The sequence below is a fragment of the Orycteropus afer genome, unplaced genomic scaffold (genome assembly GCF_000298275.1).
Source record: "Orycteropus afer afer isolate SDZICR_OR568_19922 unplaced genomic scaffold, OryAfe1.0 scaffold00294, whole genome shotgun sequence".
Classification (NCBI taxonomy): domain Eukaryota; kingdom Metazoa; phylum Chordata; class Mammalia; order Tubulidentata; family Orycteropodidae; genus Orycteropus; species Orycteropus afer.
Genome location: NW_006921881.1, coordinates 222321 through 237828, shown reverse-complemented (window position 1 = coordinate 237828; position 15508 = coordinate 222321). Strand labels below are relative to the sequence as shown.

Here is a 15508-nt window from a genome sequence, read left to right as displayed (position 1 = left end):
CTAGAGCTTGGCACTTTGAACTTGGACTTAAAGCCTCCAAATTGTAAGAATAAACTCCTGTTTGTTAAGGCCATCCCATTTGTGGTATATTTCTTGTCAGAGTGGTACTAGGTAACCAGAACAGGAGGCTTAACTGAGAATACCACAGTTCCTAATTTCTGGTTTCCTTGACTAAAAGTTTCTAGTTTCCTTCACCAAAAGACTCAGGTTTCTAGGATACAATGGCAATAGAATTATGATCTAGTGCATAGTAAGTTCTCAGTAAGTTTACTGCTCTGTGGTTAAGATTTCAAATGATATCATTAGTAGTATTAATAATTGGTAAGGGAGAATGAATACATTAAAAACAAAAAAGAGACTTTTAGTAAAGCAAATAATAATCCTGTAGTCTGTTTCTCATCTTTCTTTTTACCTTAAAGTTTTCAATGGTCAAAAGTAATCTCAGAAATCTATTAGTGTTAGTGGACCACAAGAATCCCAGCCTTCATGACCCTGAGACCAGAAGAACTAGGTGGTGCCCAGCTACCACTGCTGACAGTTCTGAAACAGATCACAGTGAGGTCCCGAATATAGTAGGAGGAAAATGTGGAGCAAAACTCAAAATCATAAAAAATACCAGGCTTACTCTTCTGAAAGAGACTGGTGGAACCCTCAAGAGTATGGCCCTTCAAGCCTGAAACAGAACTCATGGAATGAGTTCATGGAAATGGCTCAACTTTCAGCTAAATGATAGGCCTTTGAAATGAATAATAATACCAGGGAGGTGCATGCACACTTATTAGAACAATCATCCAGATGAGATCCAAAAGGCAGCATTTGTCCAGGGATGAAGCTCAGAAGGCAGGAAGGAATAGGAAAGAAGGACAAAGGGAATGGTAAACACAGGGAGAAGTGGGAAGAGTGCTGTTACGTTGTGATATTGCAATAAATGTCACAAAACAAAATGTGTACGAACTGTTAAACGGAAAATCAATTTGTTCTGTAGACTTTCACCCAATTTACAGTATAAATAAATAAATACAGTGAAAAATAAAAAAAGAGCCACCTTCTCCTCATGACTTCCATTTTTTTGGTGAAAATTAAAAGAGCCACCTTCTCCTCATGACTTCCATTTTTTTGGTGAAAATTGTGGTCATTCATTCATGACATTCAGACTTGAAATTTAAATACTTAGTGCTTTTTTTTTTTTTAAATCATTTTCTATAACCTTCCCCAATCTACCAATCAGCAAGCCCTAGTGATTTATTTTTCACATTTCCTAACTTCTTGTCTTCACTTTTCTTGTCTTCTTTTTAAGTCTGGACAAGTGTTTTTGCCCATTTTGAATCCAGCTTCTTTATGATTATTTCTCTAATACATTAAATAAACTGTCTTCAGGTTTCAATCTCTCATCCTTAAACGGTAAGAGTAGAATTGGACTGCTCTACAGACTTCTTACAATCCACAGAAATGTGCAGCAAGCATACTTTGTGGAGAAACATTTCCCAATAATGCTTCCTATTCCCAAGGAAATGGTGGCAGGAGTAGGGGCACTATTGTCTAGACATGGTCAATTCTCAGAAACCGCAGCCCTTTAGTTACCTCCCAAGTCCTCAATGTTGTTGTTACGTGCTGTCGAGTTGGACCCAACTCATAGCGAGTCCTCCTTGGGTTTCCGAGGCAGTATCACTACGGAAGTAAATTGCCCCACCTTCCTTCTGAGGAGTGGCTGGTGGGTTTGAACTGCCAGCCTTCTGGTTAGCAGTCAAGTGCCTTAGGCACTATGCCACCAGAGCTCCCTAGTGGGAGAGACTGTCTTGACAGCACTAAGGAAGAAAAGCAGGATAGGAAACTAAAGTAAACAAGCAGAAGTTCTCAAAATTCAAACCTCACAAACATACTGACTATTGAGATTCCAGACTTGATCTGGATCTAATATGAGAGGTATCTCATTTCTAAGCCCTAGTGCAACACCCCCCAAACTATTTACCCTGGTGCTATGATTATATATTACATTTAGTATATTTTTTTAAAATTTCCATTCACATCTACTGTCTTCTCTGTCTCTTAGAGAAAGGAAAAAAAAAAAAAAAATGTTTCCCAGCCTCCTTTTGCTTTCCAGTTTTTGAATGTGACATATGTTTGCCAGTGGAATTTATGAGATATGGAAGGTGGAAGCCAGGCAGAAGTCGTTTCATGCAGTGGACACTCGGGTTTTACCAACATGAGTTTTGGCCACAGTCTTCTCCTCCCACGACATTCTCCTCTTTTAGGGCTCTAGAGATGTGACATCGGCAGAGGCTTCCTACAAGTTCCTGGCCTCTTGTTACAGTTCTGCACTGACTTCTGCTCTTCAAGACTTCCTAAAAGCTGTATGGCACAATCTCCTGTAATAGAGTCAATTCTGTTTAAAATGCACATAAAAATTTCTGAGATTTGTCACCATGTATTGTCACCAAGACTTCATTCAGAGACCCTTGGAGATTTCCTCAAACACAGAGGAAGCTAGAGTTTGGGAGAGAATAGGAAACACTAACAATACACAAAAAGTAATTGCTCTATCACAGAGAAAAGGAACTGAAAGTCTTCTCTAATGTCTCTCAAATTTAATAGCTTTGTGAGAGAACCAATCAGTATTTTCAGACTAAACAATGTCGTAAGTTGCTGAACCACACCATGGATTCAAGATTCAGCGTGTAGAGTAGATTTACCATATATTTACTGAGGACCTTCTGAAAACCACGCTTTATGACAGCCAATGAAGGATAGGCGTAGAAATAACAACTTGGCTGTACCTCCAAAGAGATGATGTACCTAAAACACAGGATCAGATTCTCACATAGAGTGGTACTATAGAACTCTCATTTGGCCCATTCTCCTGTCTCCAGGAAATATATTCTTTGGTAATTCAAGGGCAGAATTGTACTGTGGGTGTCTTCTTAGTGATCAGGAGTCAATGTCGGGGATGCTCAAAGCCCTTAGATGTGATCAGGTAATGTGAGGCTCTGTAGGGTATTTGCCTTCACAGTGTTGCATAGCAGAATCAGATCATGTGTCATGAACTCACCATCTGATGGGCTGCCACACTACCAGGTTCCTCTTCATTAGCAAGATTTCAATCCCAACCCTTTCAACTGTCCTTTCTATGTGTGGTTTAACATATTCCTTTCTATTGCACTGCCTTTTCACAAACATGAGAGTCAGAGTGTTGTAATTTTCTGTCTTCTCTATGGTTGGTGAACAGTGAAATATAGTATTTGAATCAGAACTTCATCCATCTTATGACATGATGGAAGAAATGATAAAGCCCTCATGCAGTTTACTGTTTCTAGGGAACTCTGGTGGTGTAGTGCCTAAGGCATTTGACTGCTAACCACAAGGGGAGGTTCAAACCCACCAGCTACTCCTCGGAAGGAAGACTGGGCAATCTACTTCCACAGAGATACCATCTTGGAAACCCGAGGAGGGGTTGCAATGAGTCGGAACCGACTTGACGGTGGTGAGTTTGGTTTGTTTTTTTGGTTAGCGTTCCTGGTAAAATATGCTGTGCTCATTGTTCCATTGTATTATTGACTTGAGTCCTCAAATGTCCTATAGTCCACTCCAGTCTCTGGCCATATTAAGATGGTAGGGATTAGGAGAAGGTATCCTTTTCACAGCCCATAGTTTTCAGTAACCATCTTCTGAGTTCTACGGTGTAGCTCTTTCCATCCTCTGCCACTTTTGGGAGTGTTGGAATTCAGAGTTTCTCCTTTGATATTCTATAAGGATAGCACATCTCCAGGTATCCCAAGCTCTTGGGCTGAGTTGGCCATCCTGGGTCTAGGAAACTGGAGGAAAAGCATGAAGTAATAAACTTGGTCACCTACTACTGCCGATTCAGGCATTCTCCGTGGCTTGACGGTTAACTTGCTCTTTGGATGATGTGTTGTCCCTACGTAAGCTCCTCAGCTTTCACAATACTGAGATGTGATCTGTATTTGGCTCTCGTTTTAGCGTGTTTCCATTGATTCTATTTTCACTAATGTGCTTCACATAGATCCCTTTCCAGGGCTTAGTTTGGGATGGAAGAATCGGCAAGGGATTACCCAGTATAGTTATAAAAACAAAAACAAACAAAAAAACCCAACTATTACTTGTTGTTTGGTTATTTGTTTGATTAATCAGAAACTTTACTGTTTTATGTAGTGAGTTAAATAATACCTTCTTTCTTGGGCCCTTTATATGAGCACTTTCTTTAGCAACAGATGTGTCATCTTGAAAGGTTTTTCTGATTGGTTGCAGCGCAATGACCTGAATTTTAGCTGTTCCTGACCCTGTTGTGCCCCAAGTTTCTTCTCTTTCACTCCTGCCTGTACTGCCTTACTCTTGTGCTTTACTGATTACCATCAAAGCACCCAGGAAGACAATGGCCCAAACTGGACTCCCAGTAGTAGGATTTTTCCTCATGGCTGTTCTGATGAATTCTCAGAAATCGTGGGCTATCAAAGGTAGGTGCTGAACCAAAATGAAAGCTGATAGGCTATGAGATCATTGGAGACATTAACTGTGGATATTTGTAAGGCAAACTTTGGAACAAAAGGAAAGTGTGATATGTATTACAAATGAGACTGAATCTAAAAGTAAAACAAATTGCAGCTTGGAGGAGGAGTTCTTTCATCACAAACTGAAGTTAACTTTAGTTTATAAGAACAAAACTGATTTGTATATTGGTTAATACTACTGACTTTGATATAAACAAACCTGAAGGAAAAGTATTTTCTGATACTCATTAATAAATTGTCTCTCAGAGTGTTAATTTCTCTTTCTTGAAAATTAATTAAATTTAAAATGTAAGACCTTACATAGTTTTATGAGGATTAAATGAGATGAAGTCTGAGCACTTATGCCTATGAGATAGTCTTAGCACTGTCATTGGCTGAATATATGGTAGTTATTTTTGGCAAGGCTACCCGGGTGGGGTAAACAGTTGAGCACTCAGCTACTGATGTTTGGTGGTGTGAGTCACTTTGGAAGAAGAGCCTGGTGATCTACTTCCAAAAGGCCACAACCATCACAAACTCCATGGAGTACAGTTCTACTCTCACACACCACGAGTAGGAGTTGGTTTGATGGCAACTTTTTTTTTTTTGACATGTGATTCCTGTCAACATATTAAGAAAGGTCACCAAAGAGCAAGAGCAACAGTCTACTCAAGGGAGAGGGGGAGCACAAGAATACTGATATCAAGTGCATCTAATTTACTCCTTCCTATGGCATAGTGGATAAGGCAGTAGGCTGCTAACCAGAAGGTCAGCAGTTCAAACCCACCAGTGACTCTGCTGGAGCAAGATGAGGCAATCTACTTCTGTAAAGATTTATAGTCTTGGAAACCCTATGGGGGTCACTTTGAGTAAGAATCGACTCAATGGTAGTCGGTTTGTTTGTTTGTTTTTTTTTTGCTTGGTTTATGACAGTGAAAATTCACTCTACAGTGGGTCTTACAGTGATTGGAGGTCACTGTTGTTACATAGTGATTTTTCCCAGTGAGTAGAAAAATGAATAAGAAATTGAGGTGCCTGATATTTTCTTCTGCCATCTCCAGCGCAAACATTTGTGCTACTGTAAAGATGTGAACAAGTATTCTTCATCCAGAGTGACTCCCACAGAAGGTCACATATATACTGGAAATATGCAAAGCGGTGACTCAGCTCTTACACCCATGATGACAACTGTAGATCCCATTGCCCAGAAAGAGTCATATATAAGGACATTTACCTGAAAAGATTGAGGCTCTTTCCTTAGGTTGGAAACGGAAGCTAGAATATTTGTGTGTGTGTGTGTGCTTAGAGGTGCAGATGTTAAAGTGATTCCTAGGTTTATTAATATATAGTCAAACCTTAAAATACCTCATCTGTGTCTGAAGACTAAGTAGAGGCACAATCCCCATCCCATGTACACACACCATTGAGCATGCATACTCACCAGTTGTAGCTTTTCATTTCCAAGTTGATTATTCCCTTTATGTCGATTATTCTCAGTATCAACTATAATAGAATACAGTGTGTCCCATAATAATAGTCTCAATGTAAGGAACATTAAGATATAAAAGAGCATTGCTGAAGTCAATCCAAACATAATCTTTCTCATAGTGCTATCTATGATGTGGTGTAGATCTAGGAAAATAGGTGCTCCATACCACAAGGTCTCAATCTTAGCTTTTTGGGTATTCCAGGATCCGCTTATATTTTTCTTAAATACAAAGCAGCCTCTGAGTGCTTATTGTAGACCTGACACATACTAGTAAATTATTTCCCTTCTGTCATTTAACCTTCAAAACAAACCTATGGCAGAAGCAAGCCATGACAGAATTATGATTAGAAAACTGTATATGAATAAGTAGAATAATTTGCTCAAGATGGCTCAGCAAGTAAATAGCTAAACAAGAACTCAAGATTTGACTTGATTCCAGAATTCAGAACTCAATCTTTTAAACAGTGTTTTCCTTTTCCTAGAGTATACAATGTTTTCCTCTTCTTAGAGTACCATGTTGTGAGGAAAACATGCCTTGGAACTCTGAACTATAAGTGTCTTTAAAGTTTCAGTAAAAAGAATGAGAGATTTCTCTTTTGGGAATCCCTACTGGATTTCTTAGAAGAGTTTTATTTTTCAGCTAGTAATATGGTGGCATAGTGCCTAAGGCATTTGACTTCTAACCAGAAGGCTGATGGTTCAAACCCATCAGCCACTCCTTGGAAGAAAGATTGGGCAATCTACTTTCCTAGTGATACCTCCTTGGAAACCCAATGAGGGGTCACTATGAGTCAGATCTGACTTGATGGCAGTGAGGTGTTTTTTTTTTTTTTCTTTAATATGGAGCCAAACAACAGCTTCATAAGACTCTGGCCTGCTTAGCCCTCCAAACCATCCTCTCTAACTTGACAACTTCTATCTCCTCTCCAGCACTATTCAAGAAGCATATTCTTAACTCAGCCCTCAGCTTTCCCAACCCACCCCTAGTGTCATCATTCCTCTATTCCACTGGGCCCTGTGCCCCCCACCACCTCCTGTCCACATGGATGTATCTCACGCCCTGGGTTCTTCCTCATCTCTCTCTCCCGATTCCCACTCTGACTCCCTTTCTTGCCTTTTCAGAGGATCATGTGATCATACAGGCTGAGTTCTATCAGACCCCAGACGAATCAGGCGAGTTTATGTTTGACTTTGATGGTGATGAGATTTTCCATGTGAATATGGAAAAGAAGGAGACAGTCTGGCGACTTGAAGAATTTGGACGCTTTGCCAGCTTTGAGGCTCAGGGTGCATTGGCCAACATTGCTGTGGACAAAGCCAACCTGGACATCATGATGAAACGCTCCAACTACACACCGATTGTCAATGGTAACTCTCTCTTCTGCTCTCCTACACATCGAACCTGTAGCTTTAAAATAATGCTTCAATTCTTTGTGCCATATTATTGTGTCTGACTTTCCCTGTGGATTACATGGGATGACATGGAGTTGTCATGAGTTGGAATTGATTCAATGCCAACTAACAACAAAATTGTCATAAGCAAGTCCAAAATTACCATGCCACAGGCCCAATGGGTTTATTTCTTCCCTTAGGTATGCATGTCTTATCTCTGACATCCACAGTCATTCACAAAAGTAATATTACCCTGAATCAATGCTGAGGGAGCCGATAATAAAGTCTTTGGGTATCTTCACCTCAAAATTCATTCAAGTTTCAGGGTGAAAGTGTCAGAGATAGATATCTAAGACCATAGAATAGAGTACTCAGGGCACAATTTCAACTGCCCTTCTAGCAAGGGTTTGGCCCACAATTCAGTGAGGGAGAGGAAGGGACCAGCCTCAGCATGGAAGCCTAATTTCTGTCGTGTGCTCACTCCCTCAGAATCTCCAGAGGTGACACTGCTTGTGAATAGTCCTGCAGAAGTTGGACAGCCCAACGTCCTCATCTGTTTTGTGGACAAATTCACCCCACCAGTGCTCAATGTCACATGGCTTAAAAATGGAAAACCTGTCACCACAGGCGTGTCAGAGACAGTCTTCCTTCCTAGAGAAGACCACCTTTTCCGCAAGTTCTACTATCTCCCCTTCCTGCCCTCAACAGATGACTACTATGACTGCCAGGTGGATCACTGGGGTCTTGACAAGCCGCTCCTCAAACACTGGGGTATGAACCATCCTTCAGTCATCTTTGTTTCACAGTTTCCTCAGATGATGTGTCTGGTCCCTTGGGACCCAGAGTGCCCTAACTGCTTTATACCATCTTGTGAAACCCATATACCTTGTCTTCTGCCATTACTCAACTTCTGCCACTATCTAGTCTATGATTCCTTCATACATCATTCTATTTTTCTTTAATCTATTAATAATTAATCTATTGACTGATTAACTTATATTTGCTACTAAGTGCTACTCACTACCACTATTCATTATCCAGTATTCTTTTATTTTTCCCCAGAGTTAGAAATGCCAACCCCTCTCCCAGAGACGACAGAGACTCTGGTGTGCATCCTGGGCCTTGTTGTGGGTCTGTTAGGCATCATTGTTGGTACCATCCTCATCATCAAGGGCACGCGCAAAGGCAATGCTGTTGAACGCCATGGGCCTCTGTGAGGCACCTGGAGGTGGGTTTGGTGTGGTCACAGGAAGACATATGGAGTTTTCTGAGTCAAGGATAGGTGGAAACTATGGGAGAAAGGACATGTGGTGCCTTTAAGGGAAATGAGTAGGCAAAGCTCTGGTTCTTGATTTACTTTTGTAGGACAGAGTCAGACATGGGATATCATCTAGCATCCCAAACTTCAGGGTCCTTCATCCCTTTCCATAGATGAGCACTTAGAGTGCAAAATAAATCTTAGAAATTATCTCCAATGCCTAATACCATTGTTTCACATTACAATACCAAGTCCAGTGATCTAGGAAAGTCAGCTGCAAGATGTGGGCACTTCCTGGCTTATGCCTTCTTAAGTAAGCTGTCAGTTTGGTAACATTGCCCGAGCTGGCTCCTTTAGGATTAGCATAGACTCATTTCACAAAATAGCAATCTCATGGAATCCACTGCCTATTTTAGCTTCTCCAATCTGAGAAGAAGCTTCTCCAATCTGGATGCTCTAACAGAAGGTAAAGCATGGTCTCTTCATTCATGCTCATTTGGAAAATAGGGTATAGCAGTTCATATCGGAAGAGTTATATTTACTAGAGGTGAGATATTATTAAGAGACTTTTCCGAAGTCAAAAGATTAAGGGAGAAGAAGAGGAAATCTGAAGGGAAGAGCTCAAAATAATTCATCTCAAATTCTTTATTAACTGTGTGTGTTCTGTTTCAGGTATGACCTTTCCTAGAGTGATGATCAATGAAGAAATTTCAGCTGTAACAGGTTTACAAAGTCAGTGATGCTCCAATTGTTCACCTAAGTGAAGGCAACCATTCTTCAGCACTTTCCAGACCCAACATCCATCCCAAGAGTGGTGATGCCTTCCCTTCATCTCTCCATATTCTAACATCTATTGGACTTACCTGTCTGTTGCCTCTTCCTGTATTTGTTTTCCTTCCATTTCGTACCATCATTTTACCACCAAGAAATCCCTCTGGAATTGACTCTATGGGATCCTTTCTCTGCTGTGGGACCTTCTGAACATTCCACAGAGACATGTCCTATATACTTATTGCCTGAGGTTTCTTCAAATTGATTGTTTTTCTGCATATAATAAAGTGTTGGATGTGTTTTAGGTGGAATTTTCAGTGTCTGATCCAGTTCTTCAAAGAGGCTGGACAAATATTTATTGTTCTTCCATCCTGAAATGTCTGAATGTTGAATGTATCTTATATGCTTTGGAATTCATCAGAAATATTCAGTTCCATTAGGCCTTAGTACCAATCAAATTTGCATCTGTGGGCAAATCAGTTGCTGTGGTCCAGTGCTCATCTGGAAAATCCTAGAGTAGGTTTTTTTGTTGGGAGATTATTATTATTTATTTTATTTTATTGGTTCTTTAACCTCCAATTCAATGAGTACCTGGATCTGCAGGAGAGTGAATCTCAAACTCCAGGTTTGGGACTCTGATAGTGGGTGAGACAGATAATGGGGTAAGATGGGGAGTGGAGTGGAGAGCAGAATGAGAGAAGGGTACACATGCCTTCCAGCGTTTATATATAGCAACATTACCCATTTCAGACATAAATAGGAATGAGATTGGACACTAAAAATTGGAATTACCATCTTACTAGACATAGTCTTTGATGCCTGTGTCATTACCAGAACATTCCAACTTATTCTTGGAACCATATTGCATTTGGAGATGGTCCCCTGAGTGGGAAAACTGAGAAAAGGGGAGAACCAAAAAAAAAAAAAAAACCAAACCCACTGCCATCGAGTCAGGTCTGACTCATAGTGACCCCTCCTTGGGTTTCTGAGGCAATTTCACTACAGAAGTAGATTGCCCAACCTCCTTTCCAGGGAGCAGCTGGTGGGTTTGAAGCGCCAGCCTTCTGGCTGAAGAAGAAAAGGGGGGAGGAAATGGCATAAATGGCATAAAAATGGGAGGAAAGACTATTTGAGACACAAGGAGCTGTTGCTCATTTGTCTGTGAAACAATAGCTGGATATTTATTTCTAAAATAGTTTCCAGAACCTACCCCAGACCATACAGATAAATTATCCGTGACAGTGTTGTAGGCTGACAAATGTGTGCTGCTGAAATGACATGGACTTGGACTTCATCGTGGCTCTGTCACTTACTAGCTATGTATTCACTGGTATCTTACTTAACACAACTTGGTCCCTGATTTCCCTAATAAAGATACTGATGTTAATATTTACTACATTTAGCTAATGTGAGACTTAAAAAAAGAAAACACAAGCAGAGAAGTTAGATAACATGCTTAGTGATAGTGAAGTTGTAAAACTTATTAATTTCATTGTTTTTCCTCAAAATTTTGATATCCTGGTATTGAATAAGAGAGAAGCAAAACAAAACAAGCACAAACCAAGACAGTGTGACCTCAGAAGTAAAGAGCAAGTTTCTGTATCCACGGGTTAGAGATTCAGAGTAGAATCTTGAGTCAGAATGGGCACAGGTATTTATTTCTTTTCTGTAGCTCCAATTTTTCTGATTATAAAATAAATAGATGGACAGTAGAAAATACACTAAAAATCAGACGAGTATGGAATAAAAGAAGCAAAAACTAAACCATAGCCTCCTATGTAAGAAAGTCACTTTTTAAAATGGACTTTATTTTCTACAGCATTTTAGGTGCACAGAAAAATAGCACAAAAAAAGATAAACAAAAGAAACCAAACTCATTATCATTTAATTGATTTCAACTCCTGGAGACTCATATGGGTCAGAGTCGAATTGCAGTTCGTAAGGTTTTCGGTGGCTGTGACCATTCGGAAGTAGATCTCCATGCCTTTCTTTCACAGTGCTGCTGGGTTGATTTGAACTGCCCACGTTTTGGTTAGTTGCAAAGCATAAACCATTTGTACCACCCAGGGACCTCTGCATAAAATATAGAGTTCCAAACCCCCCCCCCCACTCTCCACCACACACAAAGTTTCTCCAACTATTAAACTCTTGCATTAGCATGATTTGTTTGTTAGAACTGATGAAGCAATACTGATACACTATTATTAACTTAAGTCTACAGTTTACATTTGAGTTCACATTTTGTGTTGTATAGTCCTATGGGTTTTGACAAATACAACATGCATTTATTTACCTTTGCAGTATCATACAGAGTAGTTTCACTACCCTGCTCCATCTATTAATCCCTCCCTCACCCCATGACCCCTGGATACCACTGATCTTTTTGCTATTGCTATAGTTTTGCCTTTTCCAGAATGTTGTATCATTGGAATTATATAGCAGGTAGCTTTTCAGACTACCTTCTTTTGAAGTGTAATATGCATCTAAGAGGAGCTCTGGTAGCATAGTGGCTAAGGCACTTGACTGCTAACAGAAGGCTGTTGGTTCAAACCCACCAGCCACTCCTCGGAAGGAAGGTTGGGCAATCTACTTCCGTAGTGATACTGCCTCGGGAACCCAAGGAGGGGTCTCTATGAGTCGGGTCTGACTTGATGGCACATAACAACAACACAACACAACATGCATCTAAGGTTCTTCCATGTCTTTCACAGCTTGATAGCTCATTTCATTTTTTCATTGAATAATAGTCCATTGTATAGAGGTACCACAGTTGTTTTTTATCCGTTCACCCATTGAAGGACATCTTGGTGGCTTCCAATTTTTGACAATTATAAATAAAGTTTCTATAAACATTTGTGTTCACATTTTGTGTGGACCTAAGTTTCAACTCATTTGAATAAATATTTAGAGTGTGGCTGCTAGGTTACATGGTAAGCCTTTGCTCAGCTTTGTAAAACATCACCAGACTGTCTTCCAAAATAATTGATCATTTTGCATTTCCACTAGCAATGAATGACAATTCTTTAGTTTCCCTTCCTTGATAGCATTTGGTATTGTCAGTGTTTTGGATTTTAGCCAGAAAGCCACTTTATAAAACTTTTTATTTTGAAGTAATTATAGGGCCACAAGAAGATGCAAAGACAGTACAGAGAGATCTTGTGAATGTTTCACCCAGTTTTCCCAAATGGTTATATCCATTGCGGTTGAGTCAAGTCTGACTCATAGTGACCCTATAGGACAGAGTAGAACTGCCTATAGGGTTTCCAAAGCTGTTATATTTATCAAAATGAGAAAACTGACATTGGTACAATGTGTACATAGTTCTGTGTCATTATATTCTGTGTGTGGTTTGTGTAACCATCATCTCCATCAAGTGCAGAACTATTCAATTATCACAGAGATCTCTTTCATGCTGCCCCTTTGTGGTGACAACCACTTCCCTGCTTATACTGCCACTTAATGTCTGACTAGGAGCTCTGGTAGCATAGTGTCTAAGGCACTTGACTGCTAACCAGAAGGCTGCGGTTCAAACCCACCAGCCACTCCTTGGAAGGAAGGTTGGGTAATCTACTTCAGTAGTGATACTGACTCGGCAACCCAAGGAGGGGTCACTATGAGTCAGGTCCGACTCAATGGCGCATAACAACAACAACAACATCTGACTATCACTAATCTGTCTCCACTTATAATTTTGTCATTTTGAGAATGTTTTACAAATAGAATCATACAGTAGTGATCTTTTGAGATTGGCTTTTTTTTTTTTTTTTTCTTTTCACTCAGCAAAATGCCCTTGAGATCTAAGTTTCTGTGTCCATCAATAGCTTGCTCTTTTCTTACTGCTGAGTGATATCATGTGGTATGGTTACACCACAGTTTATTTACCTATTCACCTATCAAAGGACATTTTAGCTATTTAGCGTTTGGGACTGTTAAAAGTAAAATTGCTATCAATATACATGTAAGGTTTTTGTGTGAACGTAAGTTTTCATTTCTCTAGGATAAAGGCTCAGGACTGTGATTACTGGTTTGTGTAGTAACTCTAAGAGAGCCTTGGTGAAACAGTGGCTAAAGTGCTCAGCTGCTGGGGAAAGGTCAGTAGTTTTAATTCATATGCTGCTCCATGGGAGAAAGATCTTCCACAAAGATTTATAGCCTTGGAAGTATTTTGGGGGCATTTCTACTCTGGTGCCTAAGACATTAGACTGCTAACTAGAAGGCTGGCAGTTCAAACCCACCAGCCACTCCTCGGAAGGAAGACTGGGCAATCTACTTCTGTAGAGATACCACCTCAGAAACCCAAGGAGAGGTCGCTACGAGTTGTAAACGACTTGTTGGCAGTGAGATGGGTTGGAATCAACTCGACAGTAGTGGGTTTGGTTTTGGTTTGGATGGTAAATGTATTTTTAGTTTTTTAAGAAGCTGTTTTCCGGAGGGTCTTTACTGTTTTACATTCCCACCATCAGTGTATGAGTGATCCAGGTATGTTTCCCTGCATCGTCATCAGCATTTGTCATTGTCAGGATGTAAAAAAATTATTTTAGGTTTTCTAATAGATGTGTAGTGATATTTCATCATGTTTTCAATTCTCATCTATCTAGTGGTTGATGATGTTGAATATATTTTCATCCTCTTTCATAAAATGCCTCCTTATGCCTTTTGTCCATGATGATATTGGATTTTTTTTAATGAGGATTTTTTGGTACAAATTCATGTTTTGTTTATGTTAAAAAAACATGATTTTCATAGCTCTCTAAATAATAGGCATGAAAAGGTACATATTAATGCCATGTGTGGAAGCTCCAGTGGTGTAGTGTCTAAGATTTTGACTGCTAACCAGAAGGCTGGCAGTTCAAACCCACCAGCCACTCAGAAAGAAGATTGGGCAATCTACTTCTATAGAGAAATAGCCTTGGAAACCCAAGGAGGGGTTGCTATGAGTCATGCCATGTGTACTAAAAAAAAAAAAAAAAAAACACAAAAACTCACTGCCGCCGTGTGGGTTCCAACTCATAGCCATGCCTCTTTGGGGGGATAGTTTGGTTATCCATTCTTCTGTTGATGGGCACCTAGGTTGTTTCCATCTTTTTGCTAGTGTAAATAGTGCTGCAATGAACATGGGTGTGCATGTATCTGTTCTTGTCCTGGCTCTCACATCTTTAGGATATATACCTAGTAATGGGATTGCTAGATCAAATGGTATTTCTAATTCCAACTTTTTAAGGAATTGCCATACTGCTTTCCACAGTGGTTGTGTCATTTTATAGTCCCATCATCAGTGTATGAGGGTTCCAGTCTCTCTACAACCTTGCCAGCATTTGTTATTTTTTTGTCTTATTGAACTTTGCTATTATTGCTGAGGTGAGATGATATTTCATTGTTATTTTGATTTGCAGCTCTCTAATGGCTAATGATTGGGACCATTTCCTCATATGTTTGTTGGCTGCCAGTATATCATCTTTAGTGAAGTGTCTGTTCATGTCCCTTGCCCATTTTTGAATTGGATGGTTTGTCTTTTTGGTGTTGAGGTGTAGAAGTTTTCTATACATTTTGGAGATAGTCCTCTGTCAGATATGTGATAGCCAAATATTTTTTCCCAATCCGTAGGTTCTCTTCTTACATTTTTGGAGAAGTCTTTTGATGTGCATGTTGTTGTTGTTAGGGGCTGTCGAGTCATCTCCAACTCATAACAACCTTATGCACAGCAGAACAAAACACTGCCCAGTCTTGTGCCAGCCTCACTATCCTTGCTATACCTGAACCCATCATTGCAACCACTGTGTCAATCCATCTCATTGAGGGCCTTCCCCTTATTCGTGACCCTCCATTTTACCATGCATGATATCCTTCTCCAGGGAATGGTTCCTCCTAACAACATGACCAAAGTCTGTGAGACGAAGTCTGGCCATCCTCGCTTCAAAGGAGCATTCCAGCTGCGCTTCTTCCAGGACAGACCTGTTAGTCCTTTTAGTAGTCCATGGTACTCTTAGCATTCTTCTCCAACACCACAGCTTGAAAGCATCAACTCTTATCGTCCAGCTCTCACATGCCTAAGAGGCAATTGAAAATACCATGGTCTGGGTTAGGTGCACCTTAGTC

The 15508-nt window shown here is 40.1% G+C and overlaps 1 protein-coding gene across 1 annotated transcript; it reads left to right on the top strand.

Annotated features, from left to right (window-relative positions):
* Positions 1–4387: 4387 nt before the first annotated feature.
* LOC103205902 (HLA class II histocompatibility antigen, DR alpha chain) lies at positions 4388–8600 on the top strand. Its single transcript, XM_007951302.1, has 4 exons — positions 4388–4469; positions 7114–7359; positions 7873–8154; positions 8446–8600. The coding sequence occupies exons 1-4, from the start codon at positions 4388–4390 to the stop codon at positions 8598–8600; spliced, it is 765 nt and encodes a 254-aa protein (XP_007949493.1).
* The last annotated feature ends 6908 nt before the right edge of the window (positions 8601–15508 follow it).

What these genes read in the sequence shown, in the direction of transcription:
- LOC103205902 (XM_007951302.1), top strand. Translation starts at nt 4,388, where the DNA reads ATGGCCCAAACTGGACTCCCAGTAGTAGGATTTTTCCTCATGGCTGTT. An exon ending in CTACACACCGATTGTCAATG is followed by an intron (nt 7,360 to 7,872) that starts GTAACTCTCTCT and finishes TCACTCCCTCAG; the next exon opens with AATCTCCAGAGGTGACACTG. An exon ending in GCCGCTCCTCAAACACTGGG is followed by an intron (nt 8,155 to 8,445) that starts GTATGAACCATC and finishes ATTTTTCCCCAG; the next exon opens with AGTTAGAAATGCCAACCCCT.